General features: G+C 34.5%; 2 protein-coding genes and 1 pseudogene across 2 annotated transcripts; 2 read left to right on the forward strand and 1 right to left on the reverse strand.

Annotated features, from left to right (window-relative positions):
- Positions 1–7,816: 7,816 nt before the first annotated feature.
- On the forward strand, positions 7,817–8,871 carry LOC120188253 (probable xyloglucan endotransglucosylase/hydrolase protein 23). The gene is made up of 3 exons (XM_039191737.1): positions 7,817–8,116; positions 8,211–8,404; positions 8,487–8,871. Exons 1-3 carry the CDS (start codon positions 7,847–7,849, stop codon positions 8,869–8,871), a joined length of 849 nt encoding a protein of 282 aa, XP_039047668.1. The 5' UTR covers positions 7,817–7,846.
- Positions 8,872–21,980: 13,109 nt separating this feature from the next.
- Positions 21,981–22,530, forward strand: LOC120188183 (metallothionein-like protein 2). The gene is made up of 3 exons (XM_039191695.1): positions 21,981–22,123; positions 22,259–22,339; positions 22,428–22,530. The coding sequence occupies exons 1-3, from the start codon at positions 22,059–22,061 to the stop codon at positions 22,522–22,524; spliced, it is 243 nt and encodes an 80-aa protein (XP_039047626.1). The 5' UTR covers positions 21,981–22,058; the 3' UTR covers positions 22,525–22,530.
- A 701-nt stretch (positions 22,531–23,231) lies between these two features.
- LOC120188184 lies at positions 23,232–26,157 on the reverse strand (annotated as a pseudogene).
- Positions 26,158–27,106: the final 949 nt, after the last annotated feature.

The following is a 27,106-nucleotide window of genomic DNA, read 5'->3' on the forward strand; positions in this document are numbered from 1 at the left end:
CTCATCTCATTTCATGCTAATTACTAATTTTCTCATCTCATTTGAATTTCTAGTAAAGATGTAAAACCACTTTGCTGAAATACCTCAAGATTGCATTCAATTTAACAATCTCCAAATTTTAAGCAGAAACTGTCTAGCATCAATAATCACAATGTTATGTATGATTAAATGACACCCCGAGATGAAATCGTTGAACTCTTTAACACCCCGACCCTCTCTTAACCAATGCTCCATGACCTCTGATATTCCAGTCCAAACAAATCATTTTACGTCACTCAACGCATCATAACGGGAGTTTACTTTGAATCTAGCAAAAACCGAAACCTCTCTTAACCAAACTACACTCAATGAAGTTACCCGACATGGGATTTGGACTAAATTACTCAACAAAGCTTGCCAAGAGTTCCTAAACTATGGAAATAAATGCAAGAAAAGAGACCATTTATGTATAATTTACTTCAACTCATGATGAATGTCATTACCACAAGACAAACAAGTATGGATGCGAATGTATCATACAAGCTCAAAATGTCAGCAGGTTATTCAACCTGAAACAAATACTTCGAGTTAGCAAATCACTTCAATATCATAACTAAAATTCTTGCATACCAAATCATACATACATTGGTCATGTACTTCCAATTAAAACCAGATTCTAATCATTAGCATGTTTAAACCAGCTTTTTCATCAATGAAGCTAATGTCATGTGCAATACAGAGCTCATAAGCACAAAAGCACTTAAAAACATTAGAGAAATGCAGACAGTGGAAGTACATATGTGCACTACAGCAAAACTCATAAGCACAAAAGCACTTAAAAACATTAGTTTGCTGCTGAATTAGATCGTGTAAAGAGTTGTGATCTTGTGGAAGTTAAAGATTCTAGTAGTGTTAATAAACCTATGACCTATGGCATATGAGGCTTGGCCATCATGGTCAGTCGGTTCTTGTACAAGCTTGTGAACAAGTTGGATTGTTGTTTCCTTCTCAAAGCAATAGAATTGATAGAACATTTTGTATAGCTTGTAGAATGGGTAAAGGCCATAAAATGCATTTCAAAAACTCCACAATAGTATATGATAAGCCTTTTCAACTTGTGTTAACTAATGTGTGGGGACCTTCACATATAGCATCGAATGGTTTTCAGTATTATGTCATTTTTCGATGCATGTACTATGCATTGTTGGGTCTATTTACTTAAGACTAAGTATCAAGTTCTCCAAACTTTTCAAATGTTTTATAGTATGGTGAAAACACAATTTGATAAAACATGGAGACAGTGGAAGTACATATGTGCAATACAGAGCTCATAAGCACAAAAGCACTTAAAAACATTAGAGAAATGCAGATTTATTCATCAGAACCCTATTTAATGCTAGCATAACCAGGCAGAAGTGATAAACTTACTTCATCAAACATTTATCGAACACCTTTTTTGATATTCCGTTAAATTTCTTCGAAATTTCTTGGATTTGATTTCCTAATTCATATTCAATAACTGTCTTAAACAACATTCCCTTAATTACGAAACATCATTCGTGTTCAGTAAAAAACATTTCGTGTTCAGTAAAAAACTAATTGCTCGTTAAGTTTGTTAAATTAACTCCACTCGAGCATGAGGAAACAAATCCAACCAGGAAAAGAAACTAGAACCCTATGAAGCTTCGAATAGACTAAGAGAACAAAAATTGAACAGAGTTTACTAACCTTTGAACAGAACTAAGATCTGAAGGCCTGCCAAAAATTGAGTCACCAATGAGCTTTGCCAAATCTGGATTCCCTCGTTGAAAACTTTCGTTGGAGGTTTAACGACAAGAACCCTATCTGAAATTTGAGATGGAATAAACTGCAATGGTTGGTCTTCTCCAACCGCAAACAAATGCCTGTAACTCAGTTTCCCTGACCCAGCACCGACTTCCAAAGAACGAGAATCAAAATGGGAAAAGGAAATCTAGAAAGAAAAATAAACAAGTGATAGATCAACTAACCGTTTGTTCACAAAATTATAAATTCGTAATGAATAGATATGGAGAATCAAAATGAAGAGAAGCTGTTGTATATACTAATCGTTTGTTCTCGCACTGCTAATTCGAGGAAGAAGATTTGGGGATAAAACAAATAAGGGGTTCGGGCTGAGCAATTAGGGATATCTGATAAATTAAAGGACAATTATGGCGTTTATATTAAAAATGCCGCAAAATAACTACTCTATTACTGCGTTTTTTACTAAAACGCCACTAAGGAACTATTCTATTGCGGCGTTTTAGGAACAAACGCCACTATATGTGTAATATATTGCGGCGTTTTTTGTCAAAACGCCGCCAATTTACCACTCTATTGCAGCGTTTTGACTCAATCGCCGCAAAATTTATACTCTATTGTGGCGTTTGTGGTAAAAACGCTGCCAGTTTACCACTATATTGTGGCGTTTTGGCTAAATCGCCGCAAAATTTATAATCTATTGAAGCGTTTGTGATATAAACGCCGCTAATTTAGCACCCTATTACGGCGTTTTTCTAAAAACGTCGCAATATGTCAATTATATTGCAGCGTTTTTACTAAAAACGCCGCTAAAGTATCAATTAGTGGCGCTACGATTGTAAACGCTGCTATATGTTTAACTTTTGTGGCATTTTCTCTCCAAACGCCGCTAAAAAAGACGCTACATATCAGTTTTGCTGTAGTGACTACATTGGACGTGTATACGAAAGGAAAGGCAAGTGAAGACAATAGGAAGATGCAGTGAGGGTTCAGCCTGGGAAAAGGGTATAAAAAAAGCTGTGCTAATTTGTTTTTATAATAATATAATAATGGTGTAGTCCCACTTCCAGCCACATCGCAACCTTGTTCAGCATTGTTTAAGGATGATTGGAAAAGAAAATACGGTTTGTTCGTTAGTTTTGTCAGAACGAATGAACAACCAAAGCCGGTGCCACCCGCACAACGAATACGATATATTTTTCCATTGAATTTTGGTGGCAGTAAAAAGGATAAACTTGCACTGCACAACCCATTTTATCTCAAACATGAATGAATACTTTATTCCCGACTTTTATTTCGATTCTTAAATTCTTTCTTGGGTAAAGTACACAAATATTCCCCCGGTTATAGAGTACTATCCTTCAATTATAGGTTCTACTTTGTTGAGTCTCTCGACTATTAAAAGTTATAAAATAGTCATTTGACTATTAATATGTTCCAAACTTATTCCTTTCCGTTAAAAATTGATTGTTGTTTGAGTTGAACTTTAATATGCTGATTGAGATGTGATAAAATCATATCTTAATGATGTCTAATGGCACCAATGTTGATTTCAAGCATTGACTCGATGACATATGCTTCAAGCATCGACTCAATGACATAATGTAAACATAGACTCGATCCACAAAATACAATTCAAATAGTTCTAAGATCACATTTTTATTATATCTCAGCGAGAAGGTTTTGTCAATTACAGGTTTTGGAACTACAAACTCAAATAATGCAGATATGTTATGGAAAAATATGGCAAATTCCATCAGAGATGTGGGCAAAAACACCCTTGGGTTGTCGACAGGGAAGGTCAAGGAACATAAAGAATCGTGGTGGTGGAACGACGAAGTCCAAACTAAGGTGAAGACAAAGCAAACTTGCTTCAAGGAGTTTCTACAATGCAATGACGATGAAGAAAGATCGAGAGCTAAACAAAGATACAAGGAGGCAAAGAGGGAAGCCAAGAAAACAGTGGCTAAAGCAAATGATAAGGCATACGAGGAAATGTACAATAGATTAGACACCAAGGAAGGAAAAAATAACATCTTCAGGCTTGCAAAATCCAGGGAAAATAGGAAAAAGGATCTAGGTATCATTAGGTTTATTAAGGATAATAATGGTGTTCTTTTAATGAAAGATCATGATATTAAGAGGGTTTGGGGTAGTTACTTCTTTGGCTTATTTAATGACGGTGCCTCTCCCTGTAGAGATAGTACCGTTGATGGGTTAGTCGGCCATCATACTACGGCCAATGACTGCCCTACAAGTAGGATTGGGTTTGAGTAAGTCAAAATGGCTCTTAGAAAGATGGGGAGGGACAAAGCTGTCGGTACAGATCAAATTCCTATCACTGTGTGGTTGGCACTAGGAGATGAGGGAGTTAAGTGGTTGACCAACATCTTTAATATTATTTTAGAGACTGCCAAGATGCTAGAGGAGTGGAGAGAGTCTACGGTGATTCCAATCTATAAGAATAAGGAGATCCCCAACGTTGTGGAAACTACAGAGGTATTAAATTACTCAGCCATACCATGAAGCTATGGGAAAGGGTGATAGAGGCTAGGTTGAGACAGGTTACTAGGGTTTCGGAAAACCAATTTGGCTTTATGCCAGTCAGGTCTACTACGGAGGCGATTCATCTACTTCGACGGCTTATGGAGAAGTATAGGGAAAAAATAGAGATCTTCACATGGCGTTCATTGACCTTGAGAAGGCGTATGATAGCAATCCCCGCGAAACGATATGGAAGACCTTGGAAACGAGACATATTCCAACTGCTTATATCCGGGTGATTCGTGATATGTACTGTAAATCTACTACATACGTCAGGACTACAATTGGCGACACCGAGGCTTTCCCGGTGGAAATCAGACTCCACCAGGGGTCGGCTCTTAGCCCTTACATCTTCGCCTTGATTATGGACGGCATCTATTGTGCGACACCAGATGGTGTCCCATGGTGTATGTTTTTCGCTGACGACATTGTCCTAGTCGCTGAAACAAAAACTGAGTTGAATAGTAGACTAGCTGCTTGGAAGACTGCTTTAGAAGAAAAGGTCTAAGGGTCAATATTGAAAAGACATAGTATTTATGTCCAAACTTCAATGGGAACCAAAATGATGAAGATGTAGAAGTATGCATCGAAGGACACGTTCTCCCCTCAAAGGATTGTTTCAAGTACCTAGGGTCTATGATACATAAAGATGAAGGTGTAGATGATGACGTTACACACCGTATAAAGGTGGGATGGCTAAAATGGAGGGCTGCTACTGGAGTTTTGTGTGACAAGAATGTGCCTCTAAAACTTAAAGGAAAATTTTATTGAATGTCAATAAGACTAGCGATGTTGTATGGATCGGAATATTGGGCAATCAAGAAGGATCACGTAAGGAGGATGGAGGTCGTAGAAATGAGAATGCTTCGATAGGCATGTGGTAAGACTCTGTGGGACATGACACCAAACTCTGCTATTAGGATGTCCTTGGGAGTGGTATTTGTATCCGAAAAATTGAGGGAGGGAAGACTACGGTGGTATGGACATGTCCTTAGGCAAAAACCGTCATATGCGGTCAGGAGGATAGAGTCGATTACAGTCGACGGTGCCAGAAGGAGAGGATGACCAAGGCGGAAGTGGGAAGACTGCTTGAGATCTTATTTGAAGGATCTAGCCCTTACCGAGGACATGACCTCTGATAGGAAAGTATGGAAACTTAAGACCAGGGTAGCCGAGTAGTGCGGGTCACGGCCATAGGGTGTAACATATATGTCTTCTTTTTAATGCCTTTATAGTAATTTCCATGACTTCTATTTTTATACATTTCTGTCATCGGAATTTATAAGGGCTTAGAACTAGGGTAGCGAAGTAGTGTTGCCTTAGTTTAGGTTTTAACCCATTTGACTTTATACCTTCTCGTAGCTTGTTATCGTTAACTTTTGTGTATCATTCTCTTCAGGTTCCCTCTTTTTAAATTTATCTGGGTCTTACGTTTCTGTCTATTGTAGAGATTTTTACGCAGGGATTTATTTGCAGGTATTACTTCCCATTACATACGCGCTTATGAAGACTGTTCAACGATATATTTATTTATTTATTTATACATGCATTACATTTTAGCTTTATTTTTAATTTCCTGACTGCCAGAGGTCTTCCACGGAAGTTGCTCTCAACCTGGCGTTGGGGGCAGCCTACTACCCTACCTCCCTCTTACCCCATTATATATGGGAATAGGGTTTTGTTGTTGTTGTTGTTATTGATAAATTTGGAACATATGAATAGTCAAGTGACTATTTTGTAATTTTTAATAGTCGAGGGACTCAACAAAGTAATGTCTTACAGTCGGGGATAATTATGTAACTTTCAATAATCGAAGGACTCAATAAAACAATGCCTTATAGGCAGAGAATTAGTGAATTTGTTGGGAATGGTTGTACACTTGAGACTTTGGGGTATAAGTCTAAGTGTATTGTAATGTTACACCTTGTCTTAAAATGTTAGAATAAATTATTGGATTTATTGAAATCAGGTAGTGAATGTGGACTTCATTTAAGAAGTTGAACCACTCTAAAATTCTTGTGTCATTTTTCCTATTTCTTGCAAAAGCTTCCAACAAATTTTTTTTATTACCAATTCACCCCCTCTTGGTCACTTTCCTTGATCAATTAACTCAACAATATATTTTTGATGTACTATGTATACACATCTTTATCAATTTAATCATATTATTTTAATTAAATCAAACCCTTAATATTTTATTTTCACGCCATAGATAAAAAATATAATATAATAGGAAATGTTATTAGGTAAACTATACATTTAGTCACTCAAATTTTTATAGTATTCCTATTTCAATTATCTTATTTTATATCTTTTATTTTATCACTCAATTTTTAAAATTCGTTTTTGATCACCCTACTATCAGTTGTGTAACAAAAATACTAGAACAATGCATTTTTTAATATTTTTATTAATAAATTTAACCTAATATTTTAAGCTTTTTTTATCGTGATTGAAATCTTTCTGCACCACCTTTTAATTGTTATTGCTCGTCATTTGTGACGTAACTGGTACTAATTTTATCTCTCTCTTTCTCTTCTCAGTTTAGTTTTCTTTGAAACGACAAAAATTAAATCAAGATTTCAACATTTTTTGATCTGATTTGTAATCTTCATCGTTTGATCAATGTAAAATTTTGATATATTATTTTTCTCATCCTATTTGACTTCTCCACCGTTGAGATTTATTAGAAAATACTCAACATCAGTGAACCAAGGGAAATCCGTATAACAATGTTTGAGAGAAAATTATTATAGATTTTTGTATCAATTTATCAAAGTTATTTAAATGAAATTAAAGATCTAATTGATAGATGGGTTACAAAGAAAATGAAATTCAAAAATTAAAAGATAAAATTGAAAATTTTTAATGAAGTGATCAAAACATATTTTATCCAACATTATTTAAAATTTCAGGATTGGAAAATAACTAGAGATATCATTTGGTAATTAAGATCAAAGTATTAAATAAAGTTTGAATATATAATTAAAATTTCCGAATAAAGTTTGAAACCGAAATCAAGATTAAAGTATTCAAACACAACACTAGAAATAGGAGCAGAGTCGGTTAGGACTTGGAGCATAGCATGAAAATCAGGCTTTTTGAAGTTTATGCTTTTGACTGCCACCAAAATCCAATAGTAAAATGTATTCTATTTACTGAAAATGAGGAGTGGGTGGCACCGGCTTTGCTTATTCATTCTTTGAATCAAAAGAAATCATAACACCGCGTTCTCTTTTCCACTCGTCCATTAACAATGCTGAATAAGGTTGCTGTGTGGCTGAAAGTGGGGCTATACAACTATTACAAAATAAAATAACACCGCTTTTTAGGTACCTTTTTCCCAGGCACAACTGTCCCCAGCTGAGTTGAACCCTCACTGCATCTTCCTACTGCCTTCACTTGCCTTTCCTTTCGTATACACGTCCAATGCAGCTGCTCATATATACCATATTCCATTTCACTACACTGCCAACCAAAACTCATCTCTCTCTTACATCACTGCTGCAATATATTCTTCTCCAAATATATAATAGCTTTCATGGCATCACCAGCAGCTGTTATTTCCTCCCTGCTTTTCTACTCTTTTATAGCTGCATCTACTGTGGCTGCTAACTTCCACGGTGATTTCGACATCACATGGGGAGATGGTCGTGGTAAGATTGTCAATAATGGAGATGTTCTCACTCTCTCCCTTGATAAAGCGTCTGGCTCTGGTTTCCAATCTAAGAATGAATATCTTTTTGGGAAGATCGACATGCAACTCAAGCTTGTCCCTGGGAACTCTGCTGGTACTGTTACCGCCTATTATGTATGTTTTCCTACTCCATTTTCCAAGAACTTTGAAATATTATTAAATCAGGTCATCAGTCTTTACTCATTGTTTGCTTTTGAAATGTTTGCAGTTATCTTCAAAAGGATCAAATTGGGATGAGATTGACTTTGAATTCTTGGGAAACCTGAGTGGTGATCCCTACATCTTGCACACTAATGTGTTTAGCCAGGGAAAAGGCAACAGGGAGCAACAGTTCTATCTATCGTTCGACCCCACTGCAGATTTCCATACTTACTCCATCCTCTGGAATCCCCAAAGAATCATGTGAGTAATTCACTCTCGAATAACAAATGTTGTTTCTGTTCATCTTCATCGTCCTAACAATGATGTTGGTTTTGTGATTCAGCTTTTCTGTTGATGGTACGCCGATCAGAGAGTTCAAGAACTTGGAATCAATGGGAGTCCCATTCCCCAAAGACCAGCCCATGAGAATATACTCGAGTCTGTGGAACGCTGATGACTGGGCAACAAGGGGTGGGGTGGTGAAGACAGATTGGACACAAGCTCCTTTCACTGCTTCTTACAGGAACTTCAATGCGAATGCCTGCATTTGGTCTACTGGATCATCTTCTTGCTCTTCAAATTCCCCAACTGCTTCAAACCCTAATAATGAATGGCTTTCACAAGAATTAGATTCATCAAATCAGGAAAGGCTTCACTGGGTGCAAAAGAATTACATGATATACAACTACTGCGCAGACACCAAGAGGTTATCTCAAGCAGGGTTTTGAAAACCAGATCGGATCGGATCGGCCGGTTCAAACGGTTCAACCGAAAACCGCTGCTTGGTCCGATTCATTCTACACCGGTTAAACCGATACTAGTGAACCGGAAGGAACCATTGAACCGGCTGTAAACCGTTGAACCGGACCGGACCGTGAACCAGTTGAAAACCGGTTCTGTTTTTTTTCTAAAAGAAATTAAATCAAACGACGTCGTTTGTTAAACGAGTCGAGTCGAACTCGAAAACTTTAAAAGTAAGCTCAACTCGACTCAAAAACTCACGAGCTAAAAATTATTAACTCGAACTTGAAATATAATATTGAAACTTGAACTCAAAAAGGTTCGAACTCAAAATAATTTTAGAAGCTCGATTGAAGCCTGAAATTCGAGCTTGATTGAAGTGAAAGAATAGTTCGCTCTGTGCTCACTAAAAGGCTTCATGATTTTGAATGTCAAATTACCTCTATTATTTATAGAAGTCAGTTGGGATGCTCTTCTATGTTTCTTAGCCATGTGGGATTGTTTTGTTTTCATATTTTTACTCTTTAGACTTTTGTGATGCTCTTCTATGTTTCTTAGTCATGTGGGATTTTTAAAAAAAAAATTAAACCAAACGACATCGTTTGTTATGATTTTTTGTAGCCCCAAATTTATTTTTTGATTATAGTTATATATTTCTATTTATTATTTAATATGTTTTACCTTAAATATTATGTTGTAGTTGATTTAAGTCATTTTGTTTCACTTGATTTTATGGTTTTTTAACTTATATATGTTATAACTTGCTTTGAATATGACTTGTGATATAAAAAAAAATTATTAAATTTTTTTTATATTTTTATTTAATTTTTTAAATAATTAATTAATTATGACGTTGTCCGGTTCTTCCGACCGATTCGATCGATTGAACCAGTGAACCGGTAGCACGGCCGGTTCGTTGACCGGTCAGGTTCTGAAAACCATGCCCTCAAGGCTTCACTACAGCAAAAGTGGCATTTTGCGGGTTTTTTTTCCTATAGCGACATTTTTAAGCACCGCAAAAAATACCTGCAGTGTTATGAAAAACGCTGCAAAAAGAGCCACTGAAAATAGCATCGTGAACTACAAACGTCGCAATAGGTGTTGATATTTAGCGGCGTTTAGTTTTGAGATTTAGAGGCATTTTTTGGATACAAATGTCAATAAAGGTCTTGTATATAGCCGTGTTTTTAGGATGCAAACGCCGCTAAAGATCTAGTATATAGCGGCATTTTTAAGATACAAACGCCGCTAAAGGTCTGGTATATAGCGGCATTTTTAGTATACAAACGCCGCTAAAGGTTTATAAATAACAGCGTTTGTTACAAAAAAATGCCGCAATATGTGTTACTATTTTGTGGCATTTTTTATACAAACCCTGCTAAATGTAAGATATATTGCGGCGTTTTTTGTTACAAACGCCGCTAAATAACACAGAATTTAACAAATTAAACAATTATTGTCGATTACCGCAAATCTGTTTTTTCAACCTGTTCCATTATCCAACAAACATGACAGCAATTACATCTAACTCTATATCCATAACAAGCAACATCAAATCCAATATAATAAATAAAAGTTTTCATTAACGTAATATAAGTTCAGTTAAACAGGGTTCAGTAACATTAAGAGAATATCGATAACATAAATGAGACTATGATGGTGGATTTTGAGGTTGAGTTTTATGTATCATATGCATCATATCATTGAGACGTTTTTCAAATTTTTCACATCTCTACTGATATGTTGCTTCTCTTTGTGTTGCCGCTTTTAAGTTAGCCATTTGTTGATCCATCTCAACCAACTTTTGTTTTAAATGACTAAGTTCTAATTGGGAAGATTGAGACTGTGATGACATGTACTGTGAAGAACTGGATCCAAAATATTTGGTGGGAGTAACAAATGATCCTGGACAACGTACCAGTCCATATCTTTCAGAATCCAAAACGTCATTAATAGCTCGATTTTCAATGTCATCATCATTAACAAGACCTTGACTCGAACCAGTAGCATGATACTCCACCCTTTTCTCCCTCAATTTTTCCTAATAATAAGGTGAATAATTAATTAAAATAAAAAATGTCATGATACAAATATAAATAAAGTCAGGTAAATTTAAAACATCTACCTAATAAACGTACCATAATTTATGTAGCTTCAGCAGTCATAGGAGTGACATCCTTCTTCGTATGTGTCATGTCGAATAGTTAGATTCGGCCAACTTTAGAACCAGATGTATTTTCCTACAATGTACCATAATATAGTTACTATGAGTTAGTATGTACATGGAATACAAAAAACAATGTCAATAATCTATAATATCTCCTCATTAGCTATAAAAGCAAAACTCTTCGATCCAGCTGTGTGCGTAAACTTTTGATGTTGCCTGCTAGCAACACCAACATGCTCTCGATCCTACAATGTCAAACAACCACTTTTAATGATAATTTATAATTCATTACAATTATTTCTGAAAAATACATCATACATGTCCTTTTTGTGAACTCCAAAATCTGACTGTATCTTCCCATTGGTACCTGAGCATTCCAGGTGGGACTGTTTGCATCTTCTCTTCAAGGCTAAGATCATTCTTGAAGTATTTCTTCTTTAAGGAGCTCTTATGGTCCCTCAATCTCTTCCTATATCTTGCTTCACATAATCGTCAGACACCTCTAAAGAAATTTCTCCTATACAGCAAATAAGTGTGCACCGTAAGTATACATTAGTATTGAATTTCTATAGAGTATATAATAATAATGACATTATTACCTTAACAAAATCCAACGCCTGATTTTTGTTACTATTAGGCATTTCGCTCCACGACTCATAATTGATCGGTAACAGATTCACATTACGTCCAACTATGCCTAAGTAACCTTCTAGAAGACGTGCTTCTGAGCCAATAGGTTGACCGACATCGTTTCTTGAAACTTTGACACGATGCCCAGGAGGAAGTTGATATAATTCCTTCAAAGTTGTACGTCCTCGAGTCTTGCGCATTCCAGCATTTTCAACTATAAAAGAAATTATTAAATGTTAGTTTTGAAAATGAACAAAGTAGTAAATAAAGTTTCAAAGATTACCTTGAATTTCTACTTCTTCAACAGTTTCAGGAACTTCGGAGGACTCAGGTGCATTTGATTCCTCGTTATTTCTTTCTTCATGGTCTTCAGAAGCTCGAACGACCCGCAAATCAGTTATTTTTCTCCTCGGCATAATATTTGTAATAAACAAACATGTGTAATAAAAAAACGAATTAATTAATGAATATATTGAAAGACAACATGTTAAAAGTTATAACATTATAAATAAATAAATAAATGAAGATATCAAATTGTACGACATTCTTATGTAATGTCAAGTGTCATAAATATCTTCATCAACGTCCTCCTGAACCCATTGAAATTGTGTTGTATTTATGATAGTTTCATCTAATTTTGTGGTAGTAAAGGTAAACATTCTGATATTGTTTCAATTTCATCTCTACTTCCATCCCCGATGTCTATCAAGTCTCTGGGAGTATTTCGGAGCACAACATACCAACTGTCATCCATTGGATCATGACAATAAAATACTTATTTCACTTGAGAAGAAAATACATATGGTTCATCCATCAAACGTTGACCCATTCCCATAATAAAGTCGCGCGTAAATTAAAGTTCTCCTTTGTCAACACATCGTACGTTTCGACCCCTTCCCATAACTGTTTCATCTCTGTAATTAGCGGCTACATGTATATATCAATATCATTTACGGGGCCTTTCTCGCCGGGGATTATCATGGATAAGATGAAAGATGATTGTTTCATGCAAATCCAGGGAGACAAATTGTATGGAACAAGTACAAAATGCCAAGTACTATACGAAGTACTCATGATTTTGAATGGATTAAACCCATCAGTTGCAAGACCGAGCCTGACATTTCGAGGATCTCTCACAAAACTTGGATACTTGTTGTCAAATGACTTCCAAGCTAAAGAATCCGCATGATGCCGTAATAATCCATCATCGGTTTTGCCATCATGATGCCACCTCATAGACTTAACAGTCTTGAAGGACATAAACAATCTTTGTAGCCTAGGTATGAGAGGAAAATATCGGAGAATCTTGACCGGTTTCTTTCTTGATGGTGCTTGAGCTTCATCCTCAATAACATTTTCTGCCTCCCTACTCATCCATCGATATTTTCTGCATACATGACAAGACTCCTGATTTTTTTGATCACCCCAATACAACATACAATCACTCAGACAACTATGAATTTTATCATATCCAAGACCCAAATCTTTTATCATTTTCTTCATATCTTTGCATGATTGAGGGATTTTTGCAAAAGGAAACACTTCTCCTAGTAACTTCAACAATTGCGTAAAGGAGTTCCCAGTCCACCCTCCCAGGCATTTTAAGTGGAAAAGACGAATGCAGAAAGAAAGCTTTGAAAACTTTGCTTCATCATAAAGTTGTTCATTCATTTCATTCAGTAACTTGTAAAACTTTGCCGCTTCTCCATTTGACTCTTCATCGCGTCTAATTCTTCCTATCTCAATGGAATCATTAGCATCATTCTGCCAATAATTTTTTGTAACATACGGCTGACTATTGTGCATATTAAATGCATCTCGTAACATCCCTTCCATGTCATCTTCTCTAAAAGTTGGATGGTGAGAAGGAGCAGGATAAGTCGAATAACTCGTGGAAGCAGATCTATCTGATACAAACTCTCCATTAAAGATCCATTTTCTATACCCCGAACAAATCCAAAAACAACTAGATGCTCGTACAGAACTTCACGAATGTGCCAGTTAATGTTAACATAGTTCTTACAAGGGCAAAGAATCATATTCTCTTGGCTTGCATTCAGAAAAGCTAAATTTAGAAAGTTTTCGACTCCATTTCGATATTCGATGCTCACCCTTGAGAAATCCATCCAAGTCTTATCCATTTCGTATTTCTGGAGTTTCAATTTCAAATGTTAAATGCTAATATTATAGAAAAAGTTAGAACCTAAACATAAGCATTAAACTATCAGATCTAGTGCATACTAATATTTGCATAGTATATAACTAATCACTCTTAAATTATAAGACTTTTAAAATTATAAAATGTTATGGGAGTAATTGTATCTCTGTTATTTTATAAAAAAAATATAAGGGTTCATATATAGAACTACATAGTATAGAACTAATCACTTTCACAGATGTTTCATCGAAATCATTATGCATTTATATCTAAACTATATTCATTGGTGTAGTTAATTATTCTAGGTAAATTATATATAATAATCGAATACATCATATGAGCATCAACCATCAAATGGCAATGCAATGGTTCAGTTGTTACCCAACAAGGAAATAAGATTTTTTTTCAAAAATTAACTAACCCCAGGCAAAGTGTTCTTACAGTAACAGTTGCAGCAGCTAACCTTATATTCCCAAAGACTACAACTCCTCACAATGGAGAGAATAACACCCACATCAAAGTTTGGCAACTTCTCCTGCATCACAACATATTTTCCTGTTAAATCACAAACAAAAAGAACTTACATTCGCCACTAATTTGATTCAGAAACTAAGGATGCAAGGTAATCGTGGTTCGGAAAAGGCTATTGACAGAAGAGGCTGTAGAACCGTCATGCGTGTCAGTAGAAAATTGAAATCTATAGTATCTCCACTTTGCCATCGAAATTTTAAGTAACACATCATAATGTAAATTTGTTTTATGAGTGACTTCAAAAGCAATGAAATTTATCAATTAGAAATATGAATGGTAAAAGCTATTTTATTCTTTTCCTCTATTGGTATGGTCAAGTGAATTCTTGTTTTACAAATATAAATAACGATTTCCAGAATTAAACGCAACCATTTAATTAGCTAAAATTCCAATAAGTAAAAAGCTCAGGAAAAGCTATTAAGTTGAGGATTCAGAAGCTTCTCTTCTTAGTTGCTTTATTTTGTTTCTGTTTCTGCACACTTTGTAGCATAGGTCTTTAGTGCTAAAGTTGCAAATTCAATCATAAAAAATAGGAAACAAATTATTTACCAAGGGGAAATATTGAGCCAGTAGGCAGTGGTCACATAAACAATCCAAAGGATTCAAGCACAAAAATAGGGAACAAGCAGAGATGAAAGATTAATTATGTTTTTACTATAAAAAAGAACAAAAATAACCATCATAATGTCCCGAGGGTGCATTTTTTTGGGGGCGGAATGTTCGCTGATTTCTGTTTTTAGAGCAATATATTATCAGGAAAATTGTTAACCGAGAAGATACAAAAATGGCTAACAGCTATACTGCTAAGACATGGGAGGGGGGTCAGAAATACACACATCCAACATAGGTAAGTTAAAATTTTCAAAGGTTCTTTTGTTGGTTTAGAGGAATTCAATCTAACAATGGCTGCAAACTGTCTAACAGGCCCAAAATGCAATGCGCTTGATAAAATTCACCTTGCAGATGCAAAGCTCATCAGTTTCAATGATGATCATATAGTTCCAAAGGTCAGAATCAATAGTCTAGCATATGTCCACCTTTTTTACCTTCCTAACGTTGCCATTCCCGAAAACTGCCTGGAACGGAATGGCTTCTAATCATAGTTCTAATAAAACAGAACCAACCAATCACAAGAAATCAGAACAAATCATTAAATAAGAACATGAATAAAATTTGAACAAGCACAAAGATTCACATTCATTCATGTATAGCCCAGCCTTCGTTTGATCAACATATATAAAAAGAAGGAAACAGACTTAATGATCGACGTGATTTTGAGACTCAAAGCTTCGAGAATTCATAATAATCAAAAGAGCAGTTTACAATCACGCCATTAAGCCTATCCTCTAACAAAACAATAAGATCGCAGCTAACGTTAACAGAGACATAAACGAATCAGAGAAAACAATAAGATCGTATTTGGGAATTGTGGTAAAGTGACAATCCTCTAAACATACAATTATTTTACTAAGATCGTTTTTAATTATAAACGCAACTAATGTAAAAAACATTTGCGGCATTTGTTACCAAAACGCCGCTATATGTGAACCCTATACAACGTTTTTTTCAAAACGCCGCTAAAGTACTAATTTGTTACGGCGTTTATTAAAAACGCCGCTATATATCTAAAGTTAATGGCGTTTTAATGTTAAAAACATTTACGGTGTTTTTTTGTCAAAACGCCACTAATGTAAGAATCATTTGCGGCGTTTGTTACCAAAACGCCACTATATGTGAACCCTATTGCGGTATTTTTGTCAAAACGCCGCTAAAGTACTAATATGTTACGGCGTATATTAAAAAATGTCGTTATATGTCTAAAGTTAATGGCGTTTAAATAAAAAACATTTGCGGCGTTTTTGTCAAAACGACACTAAATTATGAATTATTTACGACGTTTGTTACCAAAACGCTACTAAAACAAACGACGCTAATTACCTTTATTTAGATAAAAATAAATGATTTTACATATTTAATTTCTACTCTACATCAGCTAAATTGACTGATATATGTAGCTTTATCTAATTAACAACAATCATACATTTTAATTAACCCACAAGTTATGCAGAATAAAACCTAACAACAAAATAAATTAAAATTGATAAACATTAAATTAAATGTATGGTTGAACCTATTACGGCGTTTGTCGTAAAAAACGACACTATAGATGGTTCATAGCGGCGTTTCTTGATACAAACGCTGCTAAATACATTGATTTATATAAGATTAACATTTTTAAATATTTAATTTATGCTCTACATAACATAACCTAATTACCAACATCCATACATTAAAATTGTTATGCATAAACATTAAAATTTAGAAACATTAAAGTTATGCATAAACAGTCTTCATCATATTGTTCACTAGAATATATTTAGTTCTGCTCCTTAATGGGGAAAGGAAGTAGGAAAGTTTTTTTTCCTTGTTTGACGACGCATCATTAAGTTTTTCCTCCATATAAACTATATATGGAGAAACACTTATCCATTTCACCAAATAAATCCCCTACCTCTGGTTCACCAAGAAGACTCTTTGCACGCTTCAGTGCTTCACTTGAAACAGATAATAAACTTCCACCTACACTATAAAACTTGATTGGAGGTGGTTTGGGAAATGAATCAAACATTAAAAGAAATTTAAATAGATGATATAAATTTTTACTTGGAGTAAACAGTAGAGGCAACATAGTCTTCATTGAGGATAGATACTGCTTTTACAATTGAAGATTCTTTCAATGCCACAGAGTTACCAAATTCGGTTCTAAACATCGAGTATTTATCCACTCCTCTATCATCGTTCTCAATAAGCTTCGAAGATCCTACATCCGTATGATCTATGAAATTTTAGTGACCGTAGAAAAATAGTATATAGCGGCTTAAAGATTTATAGATTATTATCTTCAAGTAGGAGATCGGCCATGGAAGGGTATGGAGCAATGAAGTTCCTTTCGGGTCATCATCGAGTTTCGACGGCGAGATCAGACCGATAGCCTCCTAACGATAATTTGATTCATCGTCAGAGCAAAGACGCCACGTAGACATTCCTACGATAATTTCTCTTACTCAAGGAAACACCTGCTTCTTTTTTTCTCTAATACGATAACTTTCTGGGTTTTCCCCATTTTCAAAATACCTACAAAAACAAAAATGAAAAATATCATTAATGATAAGAGGGATCAAATCGTGCAATTGTGTTATAGTTCGTCAATCGGAGGGTCGATTTGGTCCCGGGACATTCAAAAGACGACGTCGCTTGGAATCATGCTCAGCCTGTTGTTGTACCAGAGAAGAAGGTTTGAGGGAAGAAGAGTTAAAATGATTTTAGGGTTCAGGTAGGAGAAAAGAGAGGATCATATATTTAACATTTTTGCGACGTTTTAAAAAAAGCCACTATATCACATATTTTTTGCGGTGTTTATAAAAAAGCCACTAGTGATTAACACTATTTTGGCGTTTGTTTAAAAACGACGCTAAAGTATTATTTATTGCAGCATTTTAGGTATAAACACCGCTATATTATGGCGTTTGGCCTAAAACGCCACTAAATTTCTTCTCTATTGCGGCGTTTGTTGTTAAAATACCACTATATGTCCACTATATTGCAGCGTTTGTACATAAAACGCCACTAAAAACAACCATATTGTGGCGTTTATCAAAAATGCCGCACTATTACTACTCTATAGCGGTGTTTGTATAAAAACGCCGCTAAATGACTACTCTTTTGTGGCATTTGTTGATAAAACGCCACTATAAATAACTCTATACCGGTGTTTGTGCCTTAAACGCCGCTAAATTACCACTCTATTGCGGCATTTTTTGGAAAACGCCGCTATATTATCATTTGGCGGCGTTTTGAATATAAACGCCGCTATATTTCAAAATATTGTGGCGTTTACTCTCCAAACGCCGCTACAAAACACTTTTGCTGTAGTGCTTGCCTACTGAATGCAACACATCCTAAGAAAAAATATTGATTCAGATTATCATTATTATTAGGTTAAGTTCTTGATTATCATGTATTATTCTCACTCTCTTAAAACTTATAATCAATTATTTCATTCTTAATTTGATGTTCAATAAATTATTATTTTTGAATAAATTGATTGTATTACATCCAAAGCAGCATTAAATTACTATAAAAGAAGAAACATCTTGGAAAAAAGAAAAGATACTCAATCACTTATGTCCTAAGCTATATAAAGAAAAGAATTAATTGAATATTCAATTCTATCTATACATCTCCATGTAATCCTAAATCAAATGATTTCACCAATTGATTTAAAATCAACTCTCTGCTCCTACTAATATTTCCAAACAATCCTCTATTTCTCTCCTCCCAGATGAAGTAGGTATGTTCAGTCAGTTATTTGCTCGTAATAACTCGTAACTTAATTGTTTACATTCGATGTTCATGATGATGTTAAATGTTAAATTGTCTCAACTTATGAGATCTTCTCAATGTGTAAAGATGTAACGTGGTTATCCCTATTCTTATTTTATCAAAAATAAAATTTTATTAAATTATAATAACAATAAATAATAATATAATTAAATATTAAAGTTGTTGAACCTACTATTTTGATTTTTTATTATTTGTATTATTATTATTATCACCATTATTATTTTTATTATATTTATTATTTAGGGTTTTAGATGTATTTTTATTCTCATATTTGGTTCAAATTATTAATGTTGTTCTTTTAAGGAAAAAATTCATTAATGTTATCTTTAAACTATGAAATTTCATCAATGTTATCTTAAGAGAAATTATGGTTGATTATTGTGATGTTGATGTAAAAGTTAACTGTTCTAATTTATGATATATGATAATTTATAATGTTGATGTGAAAGTTAACGGATCAATAATATATAAATTCATTGATTGTGCAATTGAAAGAGACTGGACAGGCATTCATGAACATTGTAGGGTTAATCCATGCCTTGTTCTTTCTTTTTCTCTTATCCGGGTCCAGGCAAAAGGACAAGACCCGTCCAATGAAAAATCGACAAAGTTTACAATAGCAAATATGTTTACTTTGATTAACAATGAGATGTCGGAAAACATGGATGCGGCAAATGGGCTCGAGGAAGAAGACGCATGAATGATAAAGAGATGTGGCCTAAGAATTGAAAGTGATTGACTTTGTTGTTGTCTATGGATGCACGTAGTGATGGATCGAAGGATTATCCGGTACAGTCGTTTTCTTAAAAAGTATATAAATGGTCCTTCTACTATAAGATGTTATTTGATTGAGTCATCTAATTATTAAAAGTTATAAAATTGTCTTCGATCATAGGACGATATTTTGTTGAGTCTTTTGACTATTAAAAGTTACAAAATGGTCACTCGACAATTCCTATGTTCCAAACTCGTTCTTTTCCGTTAAAAAATTGGCAGTCGTTTGAGATTGACATTAACCTATTGACCAAGGTATAATAAAATTTGATTTCAAAACTATTTTAGTTTTATTTTATGGATCAAATCTCCGTTTACATTATGTCGTTGAGTCAGTGTTTGAAAGCATTGTCGGTTCCCATAGACATCATTAAAATATGATTTTATCATATCTCAGTCAGTATGTTAACGTCCAGCTCATACGAGTGTAAATATTTTAATAAAAAATGATGATTTTGGAATATATGAATACTCAGCTGATCATTTTATAACTTTTAATAGTTAGACGACTCAACAAAATATATTATAGTTAGAGACTATTTTGTAACTTTTAATAATCGAAGAACTTAACAAAAAATTATCCTATAATTTAGAGACAATTTGTATATTTACCCTTAATTTTATAAACATAAAATTCTTCATCTTTCTGAATAATAATCGTATCAAAAGATTATTCATTTTCCACAGCAATCGGACTCGGTTGATTTTGGACACACCTAAGGCTAAGAGGGGAAAGAATAAAGGTTTAATGTAAAAATAAGTGATTTACTTATATCTAAGTTAATTTTAAGTATTTAAAGAATTTTTCGTTAAAACTATATGTTTAATACTTTTGATGTTACACTTTTAGATACTTAACGTTTTTTGTATTACATTTTTAGGTGTTTACGCAGTAACGACTTTTAAAAAACCGTTAAGTGACACATGTTATGTTTATGTTTTGGCCTAATGCAAAAATAAGTGTTCAAACTATACCTTAAGTTAACTTTAAGTGCCTAAAGAATTTTTCGTTAAAAATAAGTGTCTAACATTTCTGACATTATACTTTTAAGTACCTACGCAGTAATGACCATTAAGATACTGTTAAGTGACACATGTCATTTTTATATTTTTTTAAAATTTTATTTTTTTAAAAAATTAAAAAAATTATTAATTTTTTAATTTTTTTTTTAAAAACTTACAACCCTAAAATATCTCATTTTAACCCCATTATCAACTGTCTTCGGCCATCACTAATCGCCTTTGCCATCGTCGAAAGGACACTCACTCATCGTTAAACCTCCATTGTCGACCATCCCTCTTGTTATCGTCTCAATTCCCTTATATCCATAAATCCAAACTTAAATATCTAAATATGATACCCAAATTTTTAACTCTAATCTTAAATTTATCATTCTCATCCTAAATTAAATTTAGGGATTTATGAAGACCATGGAGGGGTTCTAAATGTAACTGAGGATAGGGTAATTTTGGCGCAGATGAGAGGGTTATACAGGCTAGAGGGAAGATTTTTTTTTCTTAAATAATATTTTAACTTTTTATAAAAAAAATAAAAATATATATAAACGGTCGTTATAATTTAAGTACCCAAAAAAGTAACGTTGAAAATATTAGGTATCTATTCTTCGTGAAAAATTCTTTAGACATCTAAAGTTAATTTAGAGTATAATTTAAACACTTATTTTTTATATTAAATTAAAATATAAATATGACATTTATCATTTTTAACATTTTATTTTAACGGGTGATATTACCTAAACACCTGAATTAAAATGAAAAAGGTTTGTTGTTTGGGTCCATTCTTTCAAAAAGTCGGATGAAAAAGGAAAGGGTTTCCGTTTATCATGTTCACGAAAATCAAGAGATAATCACAATTTCTTTTTGACTAAAGGAAGGAGAAGATCGTGAAGCTGCTTGTAGATGGGTTCCACCATTTCCACATTAATTTCTTTCAGGATATATTACAATTGTTTTCACTAAACTTTATTTAATATATAACAACTCATAAAACAAAGAGGAAATTGGCTAAAATTATAAGATCCAAGGGTAAAAATGTCAAAAAGCAAGTTAGAAATTTTATATTACCTAAACTAAGATTATCCATATCATTGTAATTAAGTAAAAATATCAAATTTTAAATTATTTAATTAATGCGGGGCAAGTGCTAGACGTCTCCAAGGGGCCCACCACCAAAATTATCAGCAGTTTCTAACTATTAATCCAAACCTAGATGGATCGGACGGTGATTCAAAGATGAGGAAGACAAAAGGAGGAGAGATACTTTGGATAAATACGTGGAAGAGAGAGCACGTCAAGCGTTACAATGGAAACGACTCCCGCGTGATAAGCACTTGACGTAAGATCATGACACGTGTACGATTGATATTTAACTTCTCTCGTCTCTGCCGGTCTATAAATTCAAAGCCCTTTGCCTGCCCTGTATAGTCGTTCAAGTGTTGTTATTCTCTTTGAAAACTCGTTAGAATCACTTTGATTTTTAACCGGTGAAAATGTCTTGCTGTGGTGGAAACTGTGGCTGCGGCTCCGGCTGCAAGTGCGGCAGCGGCTGTGGAGGGTAACTAATGATGTCCTCTGTTTTCATTTCCCCTTTTCTCTTATGATTTCACGTTTACCCTAATGGGTCTCTTCAAAATCGTTTTTTTTTTTTGCCACTGATCTTGTGTTTTTGGTTCGATTTTTGAACTTGTAGATGCAAGATGTACCCTGACATGAACACTGCCGAGATGACCACAACCGAGACTCTCGTCCTCGGCGTGGCACCCCAGAAAGCGTACGTTACAGAGTTCATTTATTATTATTTTTATTATTTTTTACATTGTTTTTGAGGCTTCTGATCCATGTTTTCTAATGCATGGCAGACACTTCGAGGGAGCTGAGATGGAATTTGGGGCTGAGAACGACGGCAAGTGCAAGTGTGGAGACAACTGCACCTGCAACCCTTGCACTTGTAAATGAAGAGAGGGGAAAACCAGAGGCTCCCTGGACGCAGAGAGGAAGAAATAATCTGTTTCGTTTTCATGTGTTTACAATAAAGTCGACATGGATTGCTTGTTGTCGCCATGGTTACTTGGTGCTTACAGCAGTTATATAGTTTAAGTTACTAATATTATCGTGTCTTTATGTCCAGTTTTAGCCATTGTCTCTGCTTATCTCAGGATCTGTTACAATGTAAGAAACTTGTAGTTGGCCTTTTCTAATATAAGGAAGCTCCTTTGTCTTTTACTCTTGGTTTTTTTTTCTTTCTTTTTTCTCTGTTTTTGTTGGATTCCATGGAAGAGAGCTGGTAGGGGATTTTGATAAGAAATAACATGGGATTTGGAAATATGACTTCATTTCAATGTGATCTGTAAGGTAATTGAGGTGTGTGATTTTGGATGGAAATCAGAACCCCAAAGGCGAAGACTTTCGTACTAGTGTAATGCACAGAAAATGATGGAGGAACGGTCCACATCCCAATTATTGAGCCTTTATTGACTGTGAATGCAGCAAGTTCTAGGCCGAAACAAAACCAATTAGATGAGACAAATTTGATATTTTACAACCATCTTCTAAATTTACAAGCAGCACAATAATGGATGTACTGCATGAATATTTACACTTATACAGTTCTAAGTGACCAGATCAAGAAACAGTACATATTACAAATTGGGACATTATGTAATCTGACACCATTGCAATGAAAAACAAGGATCATGGTTTAACTGCAAGGATTTTGGAAGTAACAAAGGGCCAGGTGTAATTTATGCTCACTCAATAATTCTTTTTGCAGCTCTACTGAACAAGTTGTAAATCTGCTTTGATGAAAGGCCAATCTTTTCCAAGTCACTTAGCTGCAACAACCAAAGCCAAAAATGCTGGCTGCTTAGCTTTTTATACCCATAATTCAAAAGACTTATTTAAAATTATATTACAGCATAGAAATGCTTTGCTTACCGATTTCAAAGGTGATGTTTCTCCAAGTTCAATTCTGTACTCTGTCATCTTCGATCCAATACCCTATAACACATAAAACAAATTAAAATGATGGATAAGAAGAAAATTTGAGAAAGAACTGCTTAGTATACTTATCTGAAATGTACCTTTAGGCCCAGTAATTCTTCTCTGCTAGCTGTATTTAGGAACTCAATATATTCTTGAATAAGAGTGCTCTACAGAGATTTATGAAGTTAAAACAAATGGCTAAGATAGGATCAATAGAAATTTGGTAAGATATATATATATATATATATATATATATATATTATACCTTCAAGTTAGAACTCCATGCGCTAAGTTTATCATGTGGGGTCCAACATTTTAAATTTGTTGGTTGCAGAGACTGGAGGCTATTGGGGAGCTTTTGGCTCATATGACAAGGAATCCTTGATGGATTCTGGAATTCTATTGGAACTGATGGAGGACAGGACCTTTCTTAGAGGGCTTTGCATTGCGGTTTTCCTCTCATTAACCAGAGATAATCCCATGGTAACATCAGCCAAGTTTCCACTGTCATAAACTCTTTCTTGCCAGATGATTCTTCTACAAATTGGATACCTTGAATAAGAACCTTTTTTTTACTAAAACAAAATGTTTGGACATATAATTTTGTCAAATAGATTTCATACTTAAAAAACATACCAGGTAAGTTCATAGCTGATTCCAACATGATCTCCTCAACATCAACACCTTCATTGTTGAATAAACTTCTGGAAGTCAAAGATATGTCCCTGCATATATGTTTAACAAATTAAGCAGTGAGTCTATGAACTCAGTCCATTCACAAGGCATTTAAATACTAGTCATCTGTACCTGGCTTTGGCATTAGATGGATCTTTTTTGGTAGAATTCTTGGCTTTACAAGAGCTGTTATAATCAAGCTTCTGCACAGAACGTATGGAACTGGGTGTTTTAGCCATGATTCGAGAAGCAAATGGTCCCATTCTTTGTGCACTCTTGTCTTGCCTTTTGATTCAAGCCAGGCTTTCAGTTTTGCTTCCATATCAACCTTTTACTTTGGTGTCTGTAGTTTTTGTGTTGAAGAAACAACATTTGATATATGACGTGACCTAGCAGCTAAGCTAACAGTGTGAACTGATTCTTGGTACTCTCCAGGATTCTGTTCATGGAACAAGGAGAAAATTGATCAAAAATTTAAAAATTTGTGAATAAAAACATGCATTAAAATTGCACAATTTGAGAAACCATACCAAGGAAGCAACCATCAATGCACGGCTGGTTCCCCCGAGTGAGTCCTGCAATATTCGAGTCAATTTGCTTTCTCGATATGGTACTCTGGGCAGCATGTTGTTCAAAGCATGAATCACATTCGACAAAGTGAATAACGACTGGTTGATCTTAGCACTCTCTTGGAGACGAGTGCCTTCATTGCAGGCTCTCCTATTATCCTCATTACCTAATAAAACTTAAACCAAATTAAAAGTTCCACCTTCCTACACAACAAAACAATTTCTCAGAAACCAAACAACCTGCTTAGTCTATGAGGTTGAGCTTCCCCATCGAAACAGGCCGAGAACAACCATCACAATGAGTGGAAACAGCAATCACAAGGACGCCATGACTTCTACTAGAAACATCATTGAAACCAGTATGTGCAACTTTCCTTCTCTGAATTCCACAGTAGAAGACTTCATGAAATTCAGACATGGAACTAATAGGCACCCGGGACAGGCCCCTTAGATGAACGTGCCCATCTTTGTCATCCAAAATTGAAAATTCTTCTGCTTTGACTTCTAAAAGATCATAGCACCTATCCATGTAGACCTCGTAGTATGAAATCTCTCCTACGCACCCTGTGCTTTGACATATAGACAAAATTGTAGACATGGCCAATGACATTAGACCAGGATGCTCTTCTGTCCCCTGTATTTAAAACATTAAACATGTGCTTCAGCTCTGCACAATTAACAAAATATCACCCTAAAGGAACAACAGAAGCTCAAATGAACCCTAAAGTGGTTGCTTCTTTCACCGTACCTGCATGGTTTAAGTTTTTCCACTACCAGTAGCCCCATAAGCAAAAACGGTGGCGTTGAAGCCATGGAAAATTCCAGGAATCAAATAACTCACTCTCTATAGAATATCCTTCTGACATTATCATCACCTTGGTCAAAGAAATAATCCAATCTATAGCATTCATTTCGGCTACAATCCACACAAAAAAAAAAAGAACCATAATCAAAAACCATATGTATCTTCTTCGCTCAAACATCAATCTTTCTTCCCACCCAGAAAAGAAACAATATCTTACCTAGTATTAGGATCTTTAAGATGAACAGAAACTTCATCAGAAGAATCATTATCTTGATGGTCAAGAAGGAAAACACAGGGTTTCGAGTTTCCGTTTCTTGCAGTAATTTCTCGAGGTTGAAACGGGAGGACTGTAACCACCACCCTCACCTTGAAAACGGTGGCTTGTTTCGAGGGAGAACCTAAGTTACTTCTTAGGGTTTCCATTCAAACAGAAAATTATGGGAATAAGAAAGACAATTGGCTGAGAAATGTTAGAGAAAATGAAGAATGTGGATAGGAGTAGTTGAAAGAGGCGAAACAACTTTGTTTAGATTCGGCGATTTTGGGTTTTAAAATGTCTGACCGTCGGGAAATGCGAGGGAAGTCTCGCTTTTCTTTTTATTTGAATTTGTTTCGTCCGTTGCGTTTGTGGCGGAAAATTGCTAGATATTGTTTTTGGGAAATTAAGTGGTTAAAAGATTTTTGTTGACGCATTCTTTTTTATTTATGTTATGAGTTTAATATTCACTAAAAGCAAAATTTATTTTGTTTTCCTTTTCTAAGTAAAAATTATTTAATAAAAAATTCTCATCATTCTAATTTTTTTTTAAATAAAGTGATTTTTATTTACGTTATAGAAGTTGTATAAGTCATATGACTTCTTCATACAAACGCATGAAAGATTTAGCATCTTCGCACAAGATGCATGCATGCCCATAAACTAGCAACACTACAGTTCGAACGATATCTTTTCAAAGACATCGTGTAATCCCATTGTCTTGTAAAAATTATCAGATAATATGGACGTCTTTCATGATGTATTGTAGCAATGACCCTAAATAAGAAAATAATTTTCTCAATCCTTTATATAATAATTTTCTCAATCCTTTATATAAGTAAATCCTTTTTTAACCTCATTACATGCGAAAATTTACCCATTTGTGAGACTCGCAACTGTTAAATATAAGGTCAGTTATATCCATGGCCATTTAATTATAGACATATTTTATTTTGACACCCTAATCTTTTAAATTTATTAATCAAACCATTTAGCTATTTAAGAATTATCAATTAAATCACATGTTGTTAATATCTAACGGATGCGTTGACGTGGCAATTAAAAATTGGTAGAAGCATACATTTGCTCCTCATTGTTTACATATCCTATCAATTTTATCTTAGTTTTAATTTAATTCAAAAATAATAATCATTCAATTTGATAATGAAACATGTTACCACTAGATTCAAAGATTTTTTTTCATTATTAAATTTATTCAATTAAATAATTTTTCGCTCCAATACGATGGTA

This window comes from Hibiscus syriacus, unplaced genomic scaffold, assembly GCF_006381635.1.
Source record: "Hibiscus syriacus cultivar Baekdansim isolate YM2019G1 unplaced genomic scaffold, ASM638163v2 tig00116939_pilon, whole genome shotgun sequence".
Taxonomy (NCBI): domain Eukaryota; kingdom Viridiplantae; phylum Streptophyta; class Magnoliopsida; order Malvales; family Malvaceae; genus Hibiscus; species Hibiscus syriacus.

Coding starts and splice junctions, on each gene's coding strand:
- LOC120188253 (XM_039191737.1), top strand. CDS start 7,847: ATGGCATCACCAGCAGCTGTTATTTCCTCCCTGCTTTTCTACTCTTTT. Junction 8,117..8,210: donor GTACTGTTACCGCCTATTAT/GTATGTTTTCCT, acceptor AAATGTTTGCAG/TTATCTTCAAAAGGATCAAA. Junction 8,405..8,486: donor TGGAATCCCCAAAGAATCAT/GTGAGTAATTCA, acceptor TTTGTGATTCAG/CTTTTCTGTTGATGGTACGC.
- LOC120188183 (XM_039191695.1), top strand. CDS start 22,059: ATGTCTTGCTGTGGTGGAAACTGTGGCTGCGGCTCCGGCTGCAAGTGC. Junction 22,124..22,258: donor TGCGGCAGCGGCTGTGGAGG/GTAACTAATGAT, acceptor TTGAACTTGTAG/ATGCAAGATGTACCCTGACA. Junction 22,340..22,427: donor GGCGTGGCACCCCAGAAAGC/GTACGTTACAGA, acceptor AATGCATGGCAG/ACACTTCGAGGGAGCTGAGA.